Source organism: Conger conger, chromosome 9, assembly GCF_963514075.1.
Source record: "Conger conger chromosome 9, fConCon1.1, whole genome shotgun sequence".
Taxonomy (NCBI): Eukaryota; Metazoa; Chordata; class Actinopteri; order Anguilliformes; family Congridae; genus Conger; species Conger conger.
This window is the reverse complement of record NC_083768.1, coordinates 45018944-45035204: the sequence shown is the minus strand read 5'-3', so window position 1 is coordinate 45035204 and position 16261 is coordinate 45018944. Positions and strand designations below refer to the sequence as shown.

Below are 16261 nucleotides of genomic sequence, written 5' to 3'. Positions count from 1 at the left end.
TGATAATGCTGGTGACAACAGTTTCTTAAACATAGTTTTCTTGTCCCTTAAAGCCACTGGATGCCAAAAATTCCTCTCCTTCTGTGATGTTTGTGAAATGCAAGTGACAAAGAAGCCAAAATCAAAACAAGAAACAAAAGGGTGACGCAAATCTTTTTCATGCTGTTACCCATCCACTTAATTATTTGTAAACTGTAGAGACTGTTGGGTGTGGAAAAAAAAAACCCAGAAGATCGGCAGTTTCTGAGATATTCCAACCACCCCGTCTGGCACCAACAATCATTCCACAGCCAAAGTCACTTAATTCACATTTCTTCCCCATTCTGATGTTTGGTCTGAACAACAACTCTTGACCATGCCTGCATGCTTTTATGCATTGAGTGTTTGCCACATAATTGACTGATTAGATACTAGCATTAACAAGCTGGTGTACAGGTCTACCTAAAAAGTGGCCACTTAGAGTGCATACAGTATATGTACAGTATATAAAAACTGTATATATTGTGCATGTGTGTGTTAACATTTGCTCAAACATGTTAACATTATAAAGCTTAAGTCACGTAAAAATGAACGTGGATATTCATTAGAATGATTCTATAAGCAAATTACCCATTACCAATTCCATCCTATTCGGAGTTTAATACATCTACACCTTCACATTCTCCATACAACTTGCCAATATAAACCTTAAATGATTCTATCAAATGCAGATTGAATCAAATATTCTTTTTTCATTTCTTGTTGGTGTATAACAAAGTGCATCACAAAACAGCCATTGCAGGTTTTATACATCCGATAGAAATTCCATTACCAATTGCTCTGCGTTTTACTGATTGGAGAAAGGAAACTGCCCTTTTTTACTGCAGAAAATAATTAAAATCCACAGGTGGATGACTTGTGAAATAATTAATATAAATATATATTATGTATAAATGAATGCAATCAATACCTTGTCTTGAGGTAGACCAGTTTCGCTGAAGTACAGGGCATAGCGATCATCGCCTTTTATGAAGAACTGGTAGTAGTCAGTTTCCGGCGGAACTATGAAGCCACTCAGTCGAGCCACAAAGTTCTCCAGTTCCGAAGGCCACGCATAGGATAGGGAGTCGACCCAGTCCACAGAGTACCCAGGCCTGGTCTCATTATAGTCCAGGGCTTCATCGAGATTGCTGGGTCTGCTGTCATTCCATACCTCCATCTTCAGACCCCTGCCACCTACATGTCCAAATGAGAGCCTTGAATAGTGTTGTACCAGCACAATGACTAAGACAGGAGTCAGCATGCATTTTAGGCCACTCATGTCTGTACAGTGCAACCCTGGATTGCCTCAGGGTTCCTAGCTCCATACCATACTTGTACATTGCAACTCTTACTCACAATAATGGCTTGCTGCAATAGTCCCAAATACTTTTAATAAAGTGCAACACGGATGTACAGAAATTAACATGTTGGTCCTTCTGAATGGTCCCATTTTCAGATGAACATTAATCTAAGGTTCATATTATCTGGACGCACAGAAATCTAAGGATCTAAATTTCACCTTGCATGTTACTATCCCTCTCTGGATTTAAGCAGAGTTTCTGGTAATTAGCTAGCTGTACCAATAATCACTATGAACAGCTAGCTACTATAGTTCATCATTCTGTATAGTACAGTATCAAGATCTCCATATAATGATAATATAATTTTTGGCGGATCAAGCCTGCTTCGACACCCTGTGATGTTTGCTGCAAAAACACACAACTGTGCATTCTAATCCTGATAATGCCATCAGCTATAACAAAGGCTTCAGGGTTTGTTGAGAAGATAATGCTGATGACAACATCTTCTTAAACATAGTTTTCTTGTCCCTTAAAGCCACTGGATGCCTAAAATTCCTCTCCTTCCGTGATGTTTGTGAAATCCAAGTGACAAAGAAGCCAAAATGAAAAACAAGAAACGAGAAACAAAAGGGTGACGCAAATCTTTCACTCAACTGATTAAAATGAATCTCACCTGGAAAAATGGTCATGTTGTTCATCTGGTGGCTGGGGGTCATGCATGTAATTCTATCATCAGATAAACTCAGGATCTTGCAATCTTGGCCTAAAATAGAACCAAACAATTCTCTTTGATGGACACAAGTCATCAGGTGATTGAGTCAATGATTATTTGCTTTAGCCTGCCACCGTATGTACAGAAATGTACATAATTGTTGTTTTTTTGACGTCCCCAAACTATTGATTTGTGTTTTAACCAAACTAATTTAGTTTTATTCCGAAGTCATATGAAGCAAAGTCCACATAGTGTACATTATTTTAAAAAATATCTTTCAAGGATAATTGATTTTATATTTGTTTGCTTGTATTTATTTACCAACATAAAATTCATAAAACTATATACAGTATGATATTGAGATGTACAAATATTACATTTTATAATTACAAAAACAATTTTGAATTGTTCATCTCTGGATAGTTTTATCCTTATTACAAACAACAGTATTAGAAGTATTGTTGACTATGAAATAATCCTCAAAGTCTTTAAAGTAGACCCAAGACTCACTGACACAGTGTTTCCCCTCATACTGATACAAGGGATTCTCATTGCTGCTTCTTTTGAGGAATTGAACATTTCTGTCTGCTAGTGTAATACTATACACGATTTTTCTCAACAACACTTGCTTTGCTCCCTCCAAAGAACTGTAGTTAAAGCAGTTAACGGGACTGTACAAATGTGTCTGTTTCATTTTGTTGAATTGTTGATGGGTAAAAAGGAAATACAGATTTGAATCATTAATTTATGATAAAATGTTTACATAAAGTATTTACCTCCAACTAGAACGGCTGCAGGGCGATCGGTTTCATCAAAGTAGCGCCCGTCGATAGTGAGTATCGTTCCACCTTGCAAGCTTCCCGCTGATGGAGAAACTCTGTTGACCGCTGAAAGACACAAGATAAAGTTAAGCTTCATCTTATCTCATTTAAACAGTGGATGTGCACTAATTCACTTTATTTCCTGTACCTGCATAGGTCTGAAACATGGCCAGCTTGTTTAAAAATGATGTTCTGAGCAAGTCCTTGCTTGTTAAACTCCTGTGAGAGAGAACATCCACTTTATTGAATGAACTGATCTATAAACATCCACACAACATAAAGATGCCCAATTATACCCACCTTCCATAGTGGCCGTCCAGAATGTAACTCAGATTGTGATGCCCTGGAAAGAAATAAATATTCTTTATATCATTTAATTTAATCGAGAAAGAATCTACCAAATTAGGCAGTTAAAAGCATTTTTGTTGTCAAAATGGATGTAGAGTGAAAAATAAATTGATTAATATTTTTTTGATATGTAGTACAGATAACTTGTGCACTGTGATAGTTTCATCTAGCATACAGTATGGATCCTTACCTACATATGTCCCAGTCATTTTGCATGTCATTTCCCCCCACTGACTCCTTTCATTGTCTAAAGTGAGACCGTAGCTGAAAAGAGGAAGCACAAACATTAATAAATGTTTGTGATGTGACACCATTATAAATAAGAGCACTGAAGAAATGATATGAGGAGGGCGGCCTTACAGGTCATCAGAGTTTGGCCTCAGAAGCTCACACGGCATCCCACCCATGTACGCCCTGCAGTGTACAGGACATTTAAAAACATCACATTCTTTTAAGAGACACACTTATCCAGAGAACATCAGTTATCTGAGCAAGATTCCCACTGAGTGTATGCAAAAAGCCATAAAAATTGTGTGACCATCATACTCTATGAAGACAATAATTTATGATGTACTTTGCTGTAAAACCTGGTTACATGGAATAATAGTGACAGCACACCAGAATTATTTAAGGGGCAGCATTATTTTGTCATTTCTTTTTTATGTGGGAAAAAAAGCAAAAAATCCAAATTTTCCAGCATAGTCATCAGGATTTTGTAAATAATTAATCAATAAAACTATTCATGTGAAAAACCAATCTGTAATTCCCTAGCTTTTGTGTCATTTGTCACATTGTAATTGAAAAAGTATCACTGACAGAGACAAAAACCTTTTTTAACTAATATGTGAATTTTAGCTTTTTTATTAATCGATCATGAGATAATTTGCATATGTTCGTAAATAGATACATAAATAATAAAGTCATTATACAAAATGTTTGGATTTTGGTCCACATTCAAAATATAAGATTTGTTTTCCTCTTCACCTGTGGTACCCCTTAAAAGAGAATCTCAAAATATCAACTTAGAGAGCACAGTGCTGATTTTTAAAACTTTTTTATTATCAATTGTCAAGACCCCATTATAAAACAATGTTGTTTGTAAATGTTATTCCTAAAAGCTGGGTTACACCATGTAAAACTTTCAGACATGAATGATGTAGATTCATTCACCCTTGACATTCTCACATTACCTCAGAAATCTGACATCTAGACCATTTGAGCTCCTGTCAGTGTTGCTCCCGTAAACATCGGTAAAGATCCGCCCCCGCACTGTCACCAAGGTCTCTGCATATTTAACAATGGTCATACTTTAAAGGTTTGCTGATGGCAAGAATGCATGACGAAAAAGACAAAGCAGAAAAGCATGAACAAAATTTGTTCTGCCTTTAAAGCATAGCTGAAACACACTGGTGTCATTGAAACGTGCGCGACTGTGCACGTGTGTCCATGTGTGAGTTGTAAAGACCATACCTGGCAAACCAGAGGCAGGACTAATACTGGTGATTGTTGGACTGCGGTAATGCCGGGGCTGTACAAGGGGATTGAGAGACATACTGTACATAAGGGCATGGAATGGTATGAACACCTTGATGTTTATCACATTTAGTTCCTGATTTAGTAATACCTTTAGCATGTACAAAACACAACCAATGATTGGTGCAAAACAAATGCCATGACCAATCATTGATCATGTTATTGGTTTGTCACAGGTTAAAGTAAATCAGGCAGTGAAGGTATTGGTATGCAGGGCTGCTGAGTGGCTCATCCTAACTAGGCCCTGCTACTAGAGCATGGAGGAGCCCCACAGCCTGAGGAGTTATAAGCAGCGGTGGCAATATTGCAAGCTTTGAAGGGCACTGCATGCCTATTTTCCCACTGTCAACAAATGGAGATTCTAACAATGAGTGCTGATATGTATGGACTCACTGAGCACTTTATCAGGAAAACCTGTACACCTACTTATTCATGCGATTATCTAATCAGCCAATTGTGTGGCAGCAGTGCAATGAATAAAATCACATCATCTCCTGGGATTTTCACACCCAACAGTCTCTAGAGTTTGCAGAGAATGGTGAAAAAAATCTAAAACATCCAGTGACCAGCAGTTCTGTGGACAAAAACTCCTTGTTAATGAGAGAGGTCCTGTGAAAATGGCCAGACTGGTCGAAGCTGACAGGAAGATGACAGTAACACAAACAACCACGCATTAAAACAGTGGTATGCAGAAGAGCATCTCTGAACACACAATGCATCAAACCTCTAAGTGGATAGGCTACAGCAGTAGAAGTCTAAAAAATAAGTCTCATAAATACCTAATAAAGTGCTCGATGAGTGTATAATACAATAGGGCAGTTCACTTACGTAGAAGCTGCATTGGTAATTCCAGTATTGTCCATTACAGATGCCACTTCTAGGAATGGGGGTGCCGTCCACAGAGACCCGCACCTCATAGGTGCCATGAGGCATAGGTCTGAGAAAGTCATGAATCATACCATAAGCACATATGAAATTGTGTGGGAGATACTGTATGTGGGCACATGCAAAATGCTGCAGAGATTTACCTGGTGTTGCACGTTATCTGGTTACTGTGTGTGGAGTCCCTCTCCACGTCACAGGGGATAGATAGTGTGTCCGACACCAGTTGAACGCTGTTACCGACATCCTTGTCGTTGGGATTGAGGGTGAACTTTTCTTGGGCAAAGCCTTTTCACAAATCAGACAAAGCCGTTAGATGGGCAGACTGTCAATCTGTTCTGCACCCAGCGCTAATGCATCTTGCTAGTAATAATGCTAGTGCATCTTGATTCATACCTTCTCCTGAGATGGTCAGTCTTGTTGCTCCATTCAAACTTCCCGTTTTCGGGGTCAGACTTTTGATTCGTTGGGAAGCTGAAGCACAAAGTACATACAGTGTTAATGCAGACAGGAAAAAGTAGTAATAACTGAACAGCGAAGATTCCAGGCCACTACTGAATGTCTGTCCTTAGCTTTGACCAACTGACTTTTTTTCACAAACACATGTTCATGGGTTCAGCATTTACCCCCTGTAAACAAAAAACCAGCTCATTAATTCAAAGAGGAGGTGCATTCAATTATTTATAGATGGTATATCCATGTTTGTATTTTGTAATTTTTCATACAATTTCGTTTTTGTGTTACTGACAAGCATGAAATGTTAAATAAATAGCCTGATTATTTGAAATACTGTTAATAGTTAGTCAGGTTAAGTTACATGTTATTTAATTCCACCCAGTCCTGTGTCCCCAATGCAGACGTTGAATTCATATTTTTAAATAATGAACAGTAAAGTGTTAAGAGAGTGAAAGTGGTATAAAATGGTTATCCTTACCTGAGATATTCCACAGGCAAAGGATTGCAAGCGACAGGAACTCGGCCTTTCGCAGCCAATCCATCATCCGCAACTAAAAGCTCTTCAATACTCGCTGAACATTACAGTACAATTGGGTCCGTTAAATCTAAATGCAACACACAACAAAACGAATTTATAAAACGATTAAGTAAAGTACGATTAACGTATTCTGAATACATTACATTACATTACAAGGCATTTAGCAGACGCTCTTATCCAGAGCGACGTACAACGAAGTGCAGACCAAGCCCAAGTACAAGTGCGAATAGGACCTGAAAGGACAGTACAGTTGCGAGTCCTAGTGTAACCATACAGATACAATCGGAACCCTGGAAGAATACATCAACTTCCAAACTAGCATACCACAGATGGCAGCTAGAATACCCCGAGTACAACAATACAATAGCTAATACAAAAAAAACAACAATATCTATACAACTATATAAGTGCCATTACAGTCTATGGCATATGTAAGGCTAATCATGGTGGTGAGTTAGGGAGGGAAAGGTGTAGCCTGAAGAGATGAGTCTTCAGTCTGCGCTTGAAAGAGGTCAGAAACTCTGCCGTTCTGACATCCAGGGAGGTCATTCCACCACCGTGGGGCCAGGACAGACAGCAGTCGTGAGCGAGAAGTGCCGGTGTGGCGAAGGGGAGGCGCCAGGCGGCACGAAGTGGCAGAACGGAGGGGTCTTGCTGGTGTATAGGTCTTGATAAGTGATTGAATATATACAGGGGCTGATCCCTTAACTGCTTGGTACGCGAGCACCAAAGATTTAAATTTGATGCGAGCAATAACAGGCAGCCAGCGGAGGTTGCTGAGCATGTGAATGTCTGGGAACATTGAATACCAGACGGACTGCAGCATTCTGGATCAGTTGTAGGGGTCTGATGGCAGATGCTGGAAGGCCAGCCAGCAGAGAATTGCAATAGTCCAGGCGGGCTACCGTGAAGTTGGGAATCAACAGTCTAATGAAATCTACTTTCTGTGTACACATAGAATAAAATAGTCACACAAACAAAGGGACTGATTGCGCTGATTTCTAGCTCATTCTACGGATTACACACTCGTCCCAAACCAAGAAGCAGAAAATCGCCAAAATAGCGGTGGGCATAATACTCACTTTAGCGTCCTACACTGGCAGAGTAACCGTATCTGAAAACTTTTCTCTGAAAAGTTGTCTGACCCGCCGAAGTAAACACAATCAAACGTGTTTGCACTCGTCGAATGACTAATACCGTGCTGACACCGCTGCACTTGCCGCAATAGCAAAAGTTCCCACAGAACGTATACACAAAAACAGTCCTCAGCCAGATGCAGATCCAGCTTCCCAATTCGCCCACTTATGTGTGCAATCACTGTCTGGAACGATTGACGTTTTGTTTCCTGAATCATCAGTTGATAGGCTAAATTAATGCTAATTACGCAACTCGATCCGCAGATCATAGCTTAAAATAGCACTTTTCTGGGCTATTTTAGTTAACAGTATGACCCGTTATATATTGAGAAATTCGTACCATGAAAATGCGTCAAAGTATATGCTACCAGTTTTAAGAATAGCCTATCACTTACATTCCTGGTAAACGTGATTACATTTCTTATTATTATTATTATTATTATTATTATTATTATTATTATTATTATTATTAAATGTGGCAATTTAAATGACAATCAATTTAAAAAAATTTTTTTTTTTTTTTTTTTTTGTTGATTAAGTGTATTAGCCTTAATGCAGACACAGGCTACATATTCAAACACACCATCGCAAATATAAAAGTTTGATAACCTGACAGCTTTATGTTCCATGTAGCTATTACCCAATGCCCTATGTTTTGAAATGCGTAAATTATGTTGGATTACGGACAGTGATTTAAAATATATGAAATATGTTTCAATACCCACCATGAAGTCTATAAAATTCGAGTTCAAAAATGAAAATGCTTTTCGCCTCTTTAAATTGCAGTGACAAAGAAATAATGCAGAAAAGTGGAAGAATAGCTAGCCTAAAGGAAAATCAATCCGTTAACTTAAACCATGAGATCTATTCTTGCAGTCATTTGTACGACCATATAACACCCAACATGGTTTTTAATTGTATTTCAAAACATCAATAGGCTAATCTTTTAAAACGGTTTTTTATTTTCTTTACTAATGTGAATTTTTCCAAGGGTTTATGAACTCTTTCATAAGATAGGCTACATAAGTGAATGATGAGCATGCCAGCAGTAAGACTGTATTGCTATTGTGTAATGTATTAGGATTAATTTTAGGCTACAAACACAAAACTATAACACAAGCACAATGGTACTTACCTGTCAGAAGGTCAAGTCTGTCTGTTTAGTAACCATTGGGCTCTCTCATATATATATTTTGTGGGAGGGACAGAACTGGATGTTTTGCATAGCAACCGTGTGTGTGTGTGTGTGTGTGTGTGTGTGTGTGTGTGTGTGTGTGTGTGTGTGCGTGCGTGTGTGTGTGTGTGTCTGTGTGCGTATGTGTGTGTGCAGGGAGGTTCATGCAATATAAGGCTGAGTATTGTATTTGTCACTGAAAATATTAACTGAAGTCCCGGAGCAGTAACGGCAAAGTGATGATCACTACAAAATATATCACGGAACAACAACAACTCCCCCCCCCCCCAAAAAAAAACCAAAACAACAAAAAACGTTTATTTAAACTATTAAATTCATTAATCTCGTGGCCAGCAGTGGGAACAATTGAAGTAACATACACTGTGCTAAACAGTGCTTGGAGTTTAAAAAACTGAGCCTCCAGTAACCAGCTGTCAGGAACAAATACTCTAGAAGTAGCTACAATACATTGATAGGGTGGGGTGTTTAACAGCGTTACTCTTTCCCTACGGAAAGAGTAGGGGAGACAGCGGAAGGTTGTCACAAGGGCCGGTCGTCATACTGCTTATAGCTCGCTTCCTAGAACGCACTGTTCAAATATTATAGTAGGCTATCAAAGCGTTCAGTTTTCAGTTCACCCAAATGGTGATTTCATGAATAAGCCACACATCACTGAAATGAGGTGGGTTTCATATTTTTCACGTCAAAAAGTAAAATAACTCATTGATGTTTTTCTTCTCTACTTCTATGCTATTAATACATTTTCAAACAATTATCAACATCGAAAACTGTCATGGGAGGGCTATCATTTTTATAGCTTTTTCTTTCATTAGGCTACAACATGGTCACTCGCTATAATTCTAGCAAAAATGCACTGTAGGGGATGGCTGTCACGTTTACTCTGAACACATAACGCATCCAAAAGTGGATAGGCTACAGCAGCAGAAGACTTTCATAAAAATAAAAAAAACAAGTCTAATAAATACCGAATAAAGTGCCAAATAAAGAGTCACAAGTGAGTAAAGAGTGTGACAACCATCCACGGTCTCCTCTACGTTGTTTTCAGTTAATTTAACAGAGTGCGGGTAAAATAGAGCATAGACCCAGTGACTCCGTTTTCACTTCTTTAAAGATTGTTTTGGTAGTCAATAGCCTAATACATGCTGCACGTTGCTAGGTTTGGTCTTTGAAGGAGCGCTTCTTGTCACAAAAATTTTTGATAGGGACCGTCATACATCTGATTGCAACAACTGACAATGACAGAAAGCTTGACCCCAGCGCATTCCACATGTACTGTATGTAGGTACCTATTGTTTCACTTCGTTTGCAGCGTTTGGCAATATTGTAAAAATGCGTTTGCCTATACAAATAATATTGTAGGCTACGTCAAGGTTGAGTCATCATCCTAGTGCCGAAAATCACATAAATCACCAAAAACTGAGGAAAACACCGAACTCGAAAAAAAAAAAAGATAAATAAAAAGTAGGGTGAATTCAGGTAATTTGGGACATCAGATAATTAAAAAATATGAGCTTTCATTGGTATTGCGACCACTTTGAAAGGAATTCACTTTTGCTCATTACCACTACGTTCATCATTTAGTTAATTCGGTATAGTTTGATGTTAATAACGTTTGTGAACACGGTGCATTGTAAGTTAATTCATTTGTATCCAAAAATGTGATGCTTTTCACAAATGAATAATGTTTCTGAAATGTTTGATGTCATCTGTCTGTGTTTTTAATCTATTTTAATCTGAATAAATGTATCTCACTGCAAGGAATTGCGACAATTTAAGAATTAGGCTATCCACATTGCTTTTTTCTTATTTACTTAGAAAATGGTATGGGACTACCTGCTCTCGCCAGCCTATTACATATTGAATGGTAAAGGAACAGTAGAAGTAATTTGGAAAGGTCTAATGCACGAACAATGTCTATGATCTTTATGTATGTGCTTTCATTCTGTGTCCCAAATGATCTAACTGCGTCCCAAATTAGCAAACGTGAAGGAAAAAATTGATTTTGGCCCAGTGATTATAAAATAGTTTCCTATATTCACATATAGAATATCACACTTTTGCCTTTGTATATGGGTAGGTAAGAACACAAGGATTTAAAAAATGTGCAGTGTTATATGTATCCAATTAAGACTGGTGGTGAGGACAACGGAATTGAAACGGAATTGACTGAACTGAAATTACCTGAATTCGCCCTATAGAAAAATACCCGTGACTTCCGTGAGAAACACCCAGCGATAAATAGCTTAAGATGCATTGCATCTCTTGTCAGACGGCATTCCTCTATATGCGATATCAGATGACGACCAAAACATCTGACATTAGACAACAACCAGACAATAATGAAACGTAAGACCAAAGATATATCTGATTGATCTGACCTTCAGTGCCATATCATCAAAGGATGAGAAAGTTACGCAGGTGCTCACATTCATGGCTCAGTGCTTCGAACAAAACGTCCTTCTTCAGCGTGCCAAGTACACAACACAAACCAACTTTTTTTAAACTTATGTATTATAGCAACCCGCTTCTCGTATGTGAGTGGTAGGGCGATTTGAAAACTTCATCAAAAGTTATTCACAAATCGGTGTTTTAGCACCCTGAAAATAATGTATTTTCACCAATGTGTTTTTCGATTAACTGATGATGTGTGAACTCCAAATATGCGCCATTTAAGTCACTGTCCCGTGGGTTATGGCACATTTCACTAGCAAGCAGAGACTGTGAGCCATGCACAACTATAGTGCAACTATAGCACAGCCGGGGCATGCTATTATAAATGCAGCCACATTAACTTTCATCCATTTCGCTCTCGGGCATTCATTACATATTAATGTTGCCATTTGCGGTTAGTATAGATAAAACATAGACCATTTATACGAGAAAGTGTCAGATGAAAAATGTAAACGGTTCGAATTCTCGATTCACCAACCTTTGACTTGTATTAAAACAAAGTCCCGTTCCCGACATTTCGGACGCTGTTTAAATTTGCCCCAAAGTTGTTTCAACTTCTATTCTGCTTTTTTTTCCTTCTAATTTAATACGCCTTTTTAAAAATTACTTTAAAATTACTTTTTTATTACTATTTACCCAGCATTATTTGACAATGTTCAAAGAGCATCTTGTGATGTTACTGAATGCTTGGGTTTTGTCAGTCTTCAGGGGCCCAATGTTCAATGGGGTTGAGGTCAGGTGATTGTGGATTGTCCAGCACTTGCTCTTATACTATATTATAAATTATACTAAAACATGTGTCGTGGTACTGCAGTCCTTTATCGTTCGGTTTATCGCCTAATTGGAGGACCAGCACGCAGTTACATTGTTTGTAGGCTATTGACTTGAACTTTCAACGTAAAAGCCGACTGGTGGGAGATCAAGTTGCCTACTCAATATTAAAATAAGCGAGTTATATTGAAATTACTAATTGTTTATTGCTCTCTGAGCCCAGTTTTAGTTAACCGAAAACCTGTGGGGAAAACGTATTTATTAAACTTGTATATTATAGAATATATATTCAACTTTTTTTTGCCGAAGACAATTCACAACCACAGTGTTGCATTTGGAAAGAACAACTGCTCAGGCGTGGGTTTCCCGATTTTAGGATTAGCGAGTGTGCTTACGAGATACTTAAGCAACAAACGTTCTTACACAGTAATCCTTAGACGGATTTCCCCGGGCTGGTGGAGAGGTGGTCTGTTATGACTGTGACGAAGAAGGAATAAAAAGTACAAAACCATTTTGGCGGTGATTATATTCTGTCTTAAGATGTTTTTCGATTTTTTTTGCACCCGTGCCTGATACTGAATTCTATCCTGCAAGCCATGCCAAAGCCTTGGAATGTGTTCGAAACCGCGTACAAACACACAGTTCGATCCTACGTTAGTATGCACTAGGTCTTACATACTAAGACAGTTAGTATGAATATCTAGTGAGTAGGCCTACATGTTTTGGTTTTGAGAATTGCAATATCAGCTTATAACAATCAAAATATTTCCATCAATTCTATGTGCGGATTGAATGGGTGGAGTTCAGAGGATTACCGGGCTCTGAGCTATTGGGTCAGGATCCTTGATGACATCAAGAAATAATTGGCAAATTGGCCAATGTGTGTTTAATTTCATCTACATATCTCCTCCCATAATTTCAGGTAAAATTGAGCAAAACTCTGAGATAGAGAACTTCAACTGTGGCATGGACCAACGACCGGATAGCCTAGAAACCACCTCATTATATTTACAAAAAGTTATAATAAAAATATTAAAAACACAAGATGTTATGATCAGGACTGCAGGGCCACCCACCTCCCCCTCAACTCCTCCCAAAATGTAGCCGACCACCCACAAATAGAAACACACGTGGCTATACATGTGGGTACACCTATCCAGAATGGCAGAGGGCTTTACAGCTTCAAGGCATATTCATTTCAGATATAAATTTGCAGACAAAGAACTGGCACTTGCTACCTTTTAAAAATAACCCCAGAATGGATTTTGTATTGGTGAAAATAACATAGCTATACCAAAATCAGTATTTGGTGATGGTCATTGAGATTGGTTTTGAAACGGGTGAGATATTGACGTTAAGATTTCACTGTTTTAGAGAGCTGATCAGTGTAAACATACACTAGTATAATATGTGCAGAGTAACAATGAAAATCAACAGAATCACACTACTTCCAGGATCAGGGCTACAGACCCCTTCTTTAGCTCCTTCTACACGCTGTGTGCCGTGGGCAACAAGGGGCAACATCCCCACTGCTCTCATTCTATTTTTTTTAAAGATTATTCTGCCCTCTAGTGGCAGAATAACCCTTCTAATTCTTCTTCTTCTCCTCCAAACGATGCCTCTAGAGCACATTCATAGTCATAAGTCATACGGTCTGGGGATCAATAGACAAGCTAATTCATTTTTGTTGACACAGTATCGGTGAAAGAAAACATATGTTGACAGAATTGACAAATGGAAAAGCTGCATGAATACATTGATTGCTTTATTATTGTATGATATGGATTATACATTCATATTCAATTATTTTAACCCATTCATATATACCTTAAAATTCACATCAATACAACCTGGGTGTGTCGAAGTGACCCTGAGCAAGACACCTAACCTAAATTCTCCTGACTAGCTGGTTGGTGCTTTGCATGGCAGCCATTGGTGTGTGCATGTATGAATGAGAAGGATCAATTGTATAGCGCTTTGGATAAAGGTGCTATATAAATGCCAGCCATTTGCCATTTATGTAAAGTATATAATAAGTCAATGATACAGCGATGGATAAGAAGGGAGTATTAGTAATAAAGTCATGTGAGGTGGCGGTAATGCATACAGTCCGATGTCAACTGCTGAGAAAGGGAAGAAGAAGGAAGAGAAGAAAGAAGAAGGAGCAGGAGGAGGAGGAGGAGGAGAAGAGGAGGAAATCATGGCACCAGTTTAGCCAGGATGCAGCACTGGTGCTAATAACATTTAATTTTAATAAAAATCTCTCAACAGCACCCTGAGGGTAGAGACAGACAACCAGGTTTTGCTTGATGTTACTACCGAAGTGAACTCCATTCTACCCTCTAAATACCAGGAAATAAAAGCTGAAATTCTGAAATCTTGTCTTATGTTCATCTTTTCATCTCAACCACAAATGTATTCAGTGTATTCCAAAAACAAAGGAATTGGCCTTGCTGGTCCAATACATTTGGAGGGGACTGCATATGTTAAACCCATTGTTTAGCATCAGCAGTACGGTAAATGAGTAGTCCAACGAGTCAATCACCAGCCTAGAAGAGTGTGCTGCCAGCCAAGGGATTAGCCAGCCTAGGAGGGTAGGTTGCTTGCCTAGGAGAGTGGTTTGCTTGTCTAGGCAGGCGGTTTATGAGTCTAGGTGAGTGAGTTGCATGTCTAGCAGAGTCAGTAGCCAGGCTCATATGCTGTCTCTCATTCACCACTGCTGGCTCATCAGTGGTCAGCACAGGCCTGTCGGTCGCTGGTCCTGGCTCATCAGTCACTGTATCATTGGCTTAACGCGATAAGTAAATATCCAGCCTCCGCCTCTTATATGTGGGTGGATGGAGGTACAGGCTGGGGGGTGGTTGGGTGGAGGGAGGCTGGGAGGTGGGTTTAGGTTGGGGAGGGACAGGGTGGGTGGGGTTTCACACCCCTTATTCTTCCTCCGCAGAGACACAGCAGCAGCAGAGGGGGCTTTCCAAACCCTGCTGAAGAATCTCCAGAAAGCTCTTGTAAAGGCAGAAATGATTAAATCTGGTGTCATCACACTGGTCAGCTTGCTGGCCTCCTCTGATGACAGTGACAATATGTGGCAGAACAGTAATTTAGGAGCATACATCTTTAGCCCCCACTTTCTTGGCACCCATACAGACGGGAGCCTGTTCACTAAACAGATGTATTCCTGAACCGCCTGTAAATCACCCCCTCCTCTCACATTTCTATCCGGGCTCAGGCCTTAAACTCGCCATGACATGGCCTTTACAGTAAGGTTTGAGAGAACACCTCCTGCAGGGCCCAGACATTATTCTCTCCCTCACATCTCCCTCATTCTTCAGTCACTGAAATGATGCATAAAGCATTGGATGTTTCATGGCAAAGCCAATTTAGATAATATTCATGTTTGGTATCATTTTCCTTGGCTCAGTGTGACTGGTGCAATGGTCTAATTTCTGCAACAGTATACCTAGGACATCATAACCATCCAGGAACCTAGGGAAAACTGTGCAGAAACCTGTCCACGCCTGGGGAGGCCTGGCTCTAAATTCCAAATGGGTAAGATCAAAGGCCTTATTTAAGGCCGGATTTAAGGAGACTAAACCAAGCAATCTAGGAAGATTGTAACCGACTTCCCAAACTGTGTATATTCTGTGTCGGTGTGTAGCTGAAGCAGGCTGGGTAAGATTATTTACTCTGTATTTCTTTTGATAATTTGTGTTTTCTGTAAATTGATTGATGAATTCTATGCTAATTACCTACCTGCCTGTTAATTCTTCTGATTTTAATTTGCGTGATCTCCATGACTCTAATCCATTTTACATCTTTTTCAGCCTAAATTATGACTGAATACTCAGGGGGACAATTTTGACCAAAAACCAACTGATCAGTGGCTTGGTTGATCAGTGGAGTCCCGAAGTTGGGAAAGGCAGCCAAGTTCTGCCAATAAAACAGGATTGGTGGTGCACGGTTCTGGTGATTTTATGTGAAGAGAATCCACAGACGTTCTTGTCAAATTCGCTTTAAGGAGCCTTCTGAATGCACACTGACCTATCTATGTAAAATATAATGCATGTATTGTGTTGACCAGACCCCCAACCTCTGT

At 39.2% G+C, this 16261-nt stretch overlaps 1 protein-coding gene across 2 annotated transcripts in view; it reads right to left on the bottom strand.

Annotated features, from left to right (window-relative positions):
• LOC133136561 (fibrocystin-L-like) overlaps window positions 1-8900 on the bottom strand; it is a 51519-nt gene extending 42619 nt beyond the window's left edge. For both annotated transcript variants that reach the window (XM_061254175.1, XM_061254176.1), the window contains exons 1-14: window positions 8884-8900; window positions 6553-6679; window positions 6015-6092; window positions 5765-5906; window positions 5565-5673; window positions 4674-4731; window positions 4394-4487; window positions 3564-3617; window positions 3394-3467; window positions 3156-3198; window positions 3004-3074; window positions 2811-2921; window positions 1996-2085; window positions 950-1215 (exon numbers count right to left, since the gene is read on the bottom strand). In XM_061254175.1, coding sequence (XP_061110159.1) covers window positions 950-1215; window positions 1996-2085; window positions 2811-2921; window positions 3004-3074; window positions 3156-3198; window positions 3394-3467; window positions 3564-3617; window positions 4394-4487; window positions 4674-4731; window positions 5565-5673; window positions 5765-5906; window positions 6015-6092; window positions 6553-6619 — 1257 coding nt within the window. In that variant the 5' untranslated portion in view covers window positions 6620-6679; window positions 8884-8900. The remainder of the gene's footprint in view (window positions 1-949; window positions 1216-1995; window positions 2086-2810; window positions 2922-3003; window positions 3075-3155; window positions 3199-3393; window positions 3468-3563; window positions 3618-4393; window positions 4488-4673; window positions 4732-5564; window positions 5674-5764; window positions 5907-6014; window positions 6093-6552; window positions 6680-8883) is intronic.
• Between the last annotated feature and the right edge of the window lie 7361 nt (window positions 8901-16261).